At 39.8% G+C, this 7,652-nt stretch overlaps 1 protein-coding gene across 1 annotated transcript; it reads right to left on the bottom strand.

The window, feature by feature from the left end:
• Window positions 1–3,797: 3,797 nt before the first annotated feature.
• On the bottom strand, window positions 3,798–7,033 carry LOC141586844 (large ribosomal subunit protein uL3z-like). The gene is made up of 6 exons (XM_074408232.1): window positions 6,929–7,033; window positions 6,485–6,585; window positions 5,532–5,642; window positions 5,129–5,433; window positions 4,497–4,906; window positions 3,798–4,229 (listed from the first exon to the last, which is right to left on the bottom strand). Exons 2-6 carry the CDS (start codon window positions 6,567–6,569, stop codon window positions 3,962–3,964), a joined length of 1,179 nt encoding a protein of 392 aa, XP_074264333.1. The 5' UTR covers window positions 6,570–6,585; window positions 6,929–7,033; the 3' UTR covers window positions 3,798–3,961.
• Between the last annotated feature and the right edge of the window lie 619 nt (window positions 7,034–7,652).

Here is a 7,652-nt window from a genome sequence, read left to right on the forward strand (position 1 = left end):
GATAAGGCTTTGGGGTCGAGGGATTGGCTGAGTTTTTTCCCGGACTCTGGAATTAAGCACTACCCAATTCAGATTTCTGACCATGCACCAATTGAAGTGAATTTACAACTTGTAAAAAATGAAGGAAAACGGCCCTATAAGTTGGACGCGTGGACTTTAGACAATGAGGAATGCCTGGAACGAGTGCGTTCGGTTTGGGGGCAGCGGGATGTGGGTTCGCCAAGCTTTCAAGTTGCTAGGAAATTAACACGGGTTCGTTCTACGGTTAAAAAATGGGCCATCGATAAACGCGATGAGTGGATGGGAAAATGGGATGACTTTGACAAGCGACTTGAAGAGGGTATAAACAAAGCTATTACAGGGGAGGGGGATGAAATGTATGCAAGGGTAAATGATGAAGTGAAGGATTTTGCAAAAGCGGTCTCTATCTTTTGGAGACAAAGGGCTAAAGTGAAGTGGATGGTGGATGGAGATACTTGTACAAGATTTTTCTTTAATTGGGCAAAAGGAAGGGCTGGGAGAAATTATATCCATGGTATTAAGGGGACGAATGGGGATTGGATTTATGACCCGGATATGATAGGCAATGAATTCCAATGCATGTTTAAAAAGTTGTATAAGGAGGATACAAATTTAGGGGAGAGCTGTGGTGCTCATGACTATGATGACATTTTGCAACACGTAAAGAAGGCAGTCCCGCAGGATAAGATTGAGTTCTTAAAGAAACCGTTCACGGCTAAAGAAGTTCGTTGCGCCGTGTTCCAGATGGGGGCATGAAATCGCCTGGGCCTGATGGTATCTCAGCTTGCTTCTTCCAAAAATGCTGGTACTTCATCAAAAAATATTTCACTGCGGCAGTGTTATCTACATTAAATTCGGGGAGGATTTTAAGGGAGTTGAATAGGACTTTCATTGCGCTAATCCCAAAGCTGGAAAACCCGGAGGTGGTGTCTGATTACAGGCCTATTAGTCTTTGTAATGTGTTCATGCGCATTGTGTCTAAATGTATCACCAACAGGATTTCAAAGGTCATGAGTTCTTTGGTTAGCGACTCTCAAAATGCTTTCATCCCAGGAAGACTCATTAGTGATAATATCCTCTTGGCTCATGAGGCGATTCACTACATCACAAGCAATAAGAAAGGAAAACATGGTAAGTGTGCTTTCAAGGCTGATATGAGTAAGGCTTATGATAGAATCAAATGGGATTTCTTGGAAGCAGTGCTGCTGAAATTCGGGTTCCCGGAGAATATGGTGATCTTAATTATGAATTGTGTTTCAACGGTAAGCTATGAAGTGCTCTTTAATGGATCACCAATGCCCCAGTTCAAGCCACGTTGTGGTCTACGTCAGGGTGACCCTATTTCCCCATTTCTGTTCATCCTGTGTATGGAAGTGCTGGCGGCGAATGTGGAAAATGCTATGGATATGGGTATGATTAGGGGAATTCAGCTCTGCAGAGGTGTTAAACCCCTTTCACATCTTTTCTTTGCAGATGACTCGATTTTCTTCTTTCATGACAAGGACAATGCTGCCAGTCAATTAAAAAGTATCATGGATAAGTACTGTGAGGCTTCAGGGCAGGTTTTGAACTCGGATAAATCAGGTATCCTGTTCAGCCCTAGTACTACTTTAGCTAAGGCTAAGAGGATTATGGAAATCTTCGGTATAAGGAAGGGTACAGGTATTGGAAATTATTTGGGTATACCGGCTGAATTTCAGGACTCGAAGCAAGGTATTTTTAAGTCTCTTATTGAGTATGTTACAAGGCGTATTTCATCTTGGAATGGCATCTTTCTTTCTGCAGCTGGGCGACTGACTCTCATTTCCTCAGTCTTATCAAATCTCTCAAATTACTTTCTATCGGTGTTTCGGATACCGGTAAGTGTGGCAAGGAAGATTAACTCCATTTTGTCACAATTTTGGCGGGCTGGGTGTAAATTGGGTAAGAAGGTCCATTGGTGTAGTAAGAATTTTCTGAGTATGCCTAAATGTAAAGGAGGCTTAGGGATTAGGAATGTGGAGTGCTTAAATAAGGCTCTTTTGGCAAAGCATGGATGGAGACTTATCTCAGGAGACAAATCTTATTTTGGAAAGGTTTTCCGCATGAAAATTTTCGGAAAAGAGGAGGTAAAGGAAGGAGCTTCTCCATTATCCAGGAATAATGGATCTTGGGGGGTGCGTAGTATCAAGTTTGGGCTGGAACTTATTATGGATAAGTTAGGGTGGAAACCAGGAGTCGAGTCGAATCTTAACATCTGGAACGAAAACTGGGTTAACGGGCATAGACCGGAACCACAGGATGATATCCTGGATCCTCAGTTCTTTCATTTGGGGGATCTACAGGTCAAGGACTTACTCTCCCAGGGTGGAATCTGGAACGCTCATCTGGTTAATTTCTTGTTTAAGGAGGACTGGGCAAGGCAAATCCTAGCAACTCCTCTTTGTCGCTCCAGAATAAAGGATGAGGTTTTTTGGCCGCTCACCGATGATGGGTCATATACTGTAAAAAGTGGGTATGGTATTGTTTTTGAGGAGTATATGGAAGCTAAAGGAACCCGGAAAGAAAGGTCAAGGATAAATGAGAAAGGGAAAGACTTTTGTAAGTCGAAACTTTGGAAGCTTCCGGGCCCATCCATGTGGAAGATCCTGCTATGGAGAATCATCACCAACACGCTCCCAATAGGTAAGGAGTTTGAAAGAAGGAAGATTGGGGAGACTTTTAGGTGTGGTTTGTGTGCGGGTTGTGAGGATTACCTGGAGACGTTGGAACATCTCTTTAGGGATTGTTATATCTCCGCTAGGATATGGGCAGGATCAGAGCTGGGTATTAGAGGAGAGAGTGTTGTGGGGCTGAACATTGGCGACTGGATTATAAATTGGATTCATTTCTTATCAAACCTTGAGGAGGGGGAGGAAAGGGTTCTCAAGTTCATGGCTACACTTTGGCAAATATGGCTGTTAAGAAATAATGTTATGTTTAATGGGGTGAAGATTGACCCCTTGACCCTTTTTAGAACCCTGACTTTGAGTGTTCAGGATTGTTTAAAAGGTCTAAAACTCGAGAAGGAAAGACGGGAGAAGAGGCAGAAAGACCAGGTGGTGGGGTCTATGCCTAGGATGATGGACGCTAAGGAACTACAGGCAGGACGCCCGTTCTTCGTGATTGGGAAGCAGGACCACTGTAGGGGTACCAGAGTAAAGGTTGATGCAAGCTGGGATAGGAATCTTGAAGCAGCTTGTGGCTGGGTGGCTTATGATAGATGGGGGGTGGAGACCCATAGAGAAAAAAGAAAGTGGAAAGCGGAGTCCGCGATTCAGGCGGAAGCTCTAGGATTATGGGAGGTCTGTGTTTGGGCGAGAGATAGGGGGGAGCTTCATCTGGAGGTTACAATGGACTGCTTAAGGCTGGTTAATCAGATTGCAGGTATTGAGAAGGAAAGCCATAGTGTCAGCGGAATACTCGGAGACCTTAAAAATATATGGGTTTACATTCATTGTGTAAGCGTTAGTTTTATACCTAGGCATCTTAATAACATTGCGCATGGTCTGGCTCGCCAGGCCATGAAAATGTAGACTATCTTTTACTGTTGCCAAAAAAAAAAAAGAAAAAAAAAATTGACTTGTCCATCTAAATTATGAAATTTAATGAATTTACAAGTTAAAATCATCCTCAAAATTGAAGTTTCGTCTACTTAAGTTGTGCGGCCATTCCATGGTCTAGGGGGAAAACAGCAAAAGCAAGGACATTCAACATCGTTAACAAAAACTTATCATTATACCAATAAACGTAAGGCATTAGAGAGCAAAACTTCGAACTTCGATTGAAAACAATAGAGCAATAATAAAAACAAAATGTATGTTTGACAAAAGTACTAATTGAAGTTCTCTCAAAAGTAACTTGCACAAAGATAACAAGACTCCAGTACTAAGAAGACTACACCAAGACATTTCTCAAGGACTTAAGCGGCGGTGGCTTTAGCTCGGCCATAAAACTTATTCTTCTCATCTGAAGTCTGGTGACGGCCATGACCAAACTTGGAAGATGTGTCGATAAACTTGATGTTAATTTCCTCAAGAGCAACACGTGAAGTCTGTTTAAGAAGAGACTGCCTCAATGTCACTACTCTCTTCTTAGGACCCACGCAGCATCCCTTGATCAACAGGTAATCGTCCTTGACAATACCATAGTGAGGGAAGCCACCCATGGGAGTGATGTCCTTCTCAGTCCTGATTCACCATAACAGTAGAAATAATAAGAACACAGAAAAGTCAAATAGTGTACAAGACCTGCGACATTGTCAGACAACTATAACATTACATTGACTCATATTTAATTATCAAAATTGATCTCGGTAGAACTGACTGCCGTATAGAAAGTTTTCTGTGAAGGATACATCTCGTACATGTTTTTGTGCCTCAAAAATGCAAATGGTGATTGGTTTGTGAACAATGACGGATAGACTAGGAATACCATTAGGGGACATTTGTACGAACCTGTCATACTCGGTCATAGCAGTGTGATTCTCTTGACCAACCTTACCGAGCTTGTAGATCTTCTTGTTCATCTCAGTACGGTGATGGTAACCATTCTGACCAGCTCTGGCAACAGTGTATGAAACCCTAGCCGGATGCCAAGCACCAATACAAGCAACCTTACGCAAACCTCTGTGGGTCTTACGGGGAAGACGAGTGACTCCCCAACGGGTAACAACACCTTCATAACCCTTACCCTTGGTCACACCAATGATGTCAATCATTTCATCCTTCTGGAAAACAGCATCAATGGGCACTTGCTTCTCAAAGAAGCCATAGGCAAAGTCAACCTTTTGGGCGATAGTGCCACCATTGACCTGGATTTCCATCATGTGAGCCTTCTTCTGCTTCAAACCCTTCATCTTCCTAATCTGGAAATTTGATACAACAACATCATCAGAGCCTTGATCTAAAAATGATATATGGAAATTTGATACATGCGATGTAATAAATATCACAAGGTCAAATATGTTGCATATACAAACAGGAAGTAATAATAAACCACAATTTCCAAAATGAATCGCTGAACTAACCATGTGGAAAATTTACAGTTCGACACCGCAAATTATTTGGCAGTGAACAAATAAATTTACCTGAGTGTGAGCCAAAACCCTGATGACGGTAGCATACTTCTTCAACTTCTCAAGTTGAGATTGAATATCTTTCTTTCCTTCATCACTCTCATACTTCTTGGAGTATTTGGTGAAAGCCTTCTTCTTTGACTTGCACCAGTTCTTGTAGAACCTCCTCTTGATCTCCTCGCTGAGATGCTGTGCCCAGACAGTGTTCAATGTGCGAAGGCCGCGAGGTGTCTTCACATAACCAACAACGCCAACAATAACCATTGGAGGGGTCTCAACAATGGTCACTGCCTCACAAGTCTCTTTCTTGTGCAGTTCTATAACATAAAAACATCAAACATAAGTCTTCATAACAGCAAAATAAAAAGAATCAGTGTGTTTAAATATAAAAAGACCAATGGCTTTAATGACATACTTGAACCAGGCTTCTCGACATCCCTGACAATGTGGGTCATCCCAGCTTTGTAACCTAAGAAAGCAGTAAGCTTTGGTGGACTGCTAGGATCATCCTTGGGGAAAGCCTTCACTGGTGACATAAACAGCACAAATTATTATAAGAGTAAGAATTGTACAAAGAGTGTTAAAAAATTCTAGAACAACTCACAATATCTAGTCCAACAACATAATACATGAAGTAAATTAATACATAGAATAATCAGAAGCATTTGACTTATTTTGTAATTCTATAAGTTCAGAAGCATAAAATATACTCCCTTTATCCGAATCATTAGTTTAGTTTTTTATTCTTAGAGAGTGGTATTTTAATGTAAGGCAAACAAATGATTGGGACGGGGGAGTACACAAACATGTACCAGTTTGCTCCTAAGGTTGGTAAAAACAAAACCTATGTTTGATCTTCAAATATCTCAGATAATAGGCAGCAAAATAGCAATGGGTTAAGTAAATGTCTGTCAAGCAGACATCACAAAGTTCAAATCGCAAACAACCACCTATTTTTCAATAATAAGGTTATAGTAAAGGTAACACAACGGCCTTATTTCCCTTATTAATGGTCATTCTAATATGATCAATATCCTTCGGACAAATTTCGCAGAATATTGATCCAGTTTGCAACTATATCATATCACTAATCATACTTTGAAAACTTCAAGTGACCTATAACAAGAGAATTACTTACTAATAGTGGGTATATTACTAGCTAGTCCTAAGAAGATCAAAAAAGCGAAAAACTTGATTCGCATCAACAAATAAAAAGGAACCTTTAAAAGACCTAGAATTAGGACGTAATAGCGAGAATTACAAGCTAGTCATAAGAACATCAAACAAGCGAAAAACTTCATTCGCATCGACAAACAAAAGTATTCGCAGGTAAAATACATTGAGAGATGGTTAGCAAAGATTGCAAACCTTTGCCTCTTTGGCGAGAAGCCCTCTTCCTGGGCAGAAACCCGAGGGAACCGTGTCTAGGGTGCTCAAACTTCCTGTGAGACATCCTTCTCTTTTCTTACCTACATTTTCAACACATTTACATATCGATAAGCAACAAAACGCGATACTAAATAGATAACTAACTGGAATACAATTCAAGCAAAAAATTGAAAACTTGAAACAAATTGATTGATGTTTTCAATTAATCAAATAAGAGAATCAACGAGCAAAATGAGTAAAAGGTGATGAAATATCAGATTTCACCAGAAATGAATGAAAATGTCATGTAAAATTAAGAATCATGTACAGCAAAAAAGGGAGATGTTAGTTTGAATCATTACGAAATGGAGAATGATTTGTGATTATAGATAGATGATGAAGAAGAACAGAGCGTAGAGAGGAGATTGAGAGAGAAGTGTGTACCTAAGGAATAATGGTGCGACTGCGGTAACACTGAGAGAGAAGAACAGCATAAAACCCTAGTGTGTTGCATTTTATACTAAGAGTTCTTCATCTTGTTATAATAATCAGGGTTTCCAATCAATTTTTGGGCTTAGGGTTCTTTCTCATTTGGGCTTTACTCTCAGTCTACTTGTGTCTTAACTTAAAATTGGGTTCTAGTATTATACCTCTTCCAAGGCGATATTCTCTTCGTTCCGTCTTTATTGCGAACTACTCCCTCCGTACCACACCAAATGTAACACTTATTATAAACGGACGTATCACACCAAAGGTAACATTCCTTATTTAGCCCACAACATTACCAAATTATCCTTATAACCATTTGATATTTACACAAAATGCTATTACATACACCACCTACCAACCCACAATTAAACACCCAATTACATACCCCACCTATTTATTCCCTTTTTACCCTTACTTTTTCCACTTTTTCTTAAATACTCCAATTTTCCCTACATTACCTTTGGTGTGGTACAGAGGGAGTACATTCTTTTCGATAGGACTTGCAATTATACATCAGATTTATTACATCAGAATTATTGACTTTATGAGTTTTTATGTATTTTTTTGAGTTGTATAATGTTTATAAATTACATTTGAGTTTTAGGATGTCAAAAATCAATTTTTTTTTGAGCTTATATGTAATTTTTTAAAGTTATAATGTAACTTTTTGAGATTAAAT

Source organism: Silene latifolia, chromosome 6 (genome assembly GCF_048544455.1).
Source record: "Silene latifolia isolate original U9 population chromosome 6, ASM4854445v1, whole genome shotgun sequence".
In the NCBI taxonomy this organism is placed as follows: domain Eukaryota; kingdom Viridiplantae; phylum Streptophyta; class Magnoliopsida; order Caryophyllales; family Caryophyllaceae; genus Silene; species Silene latifolia.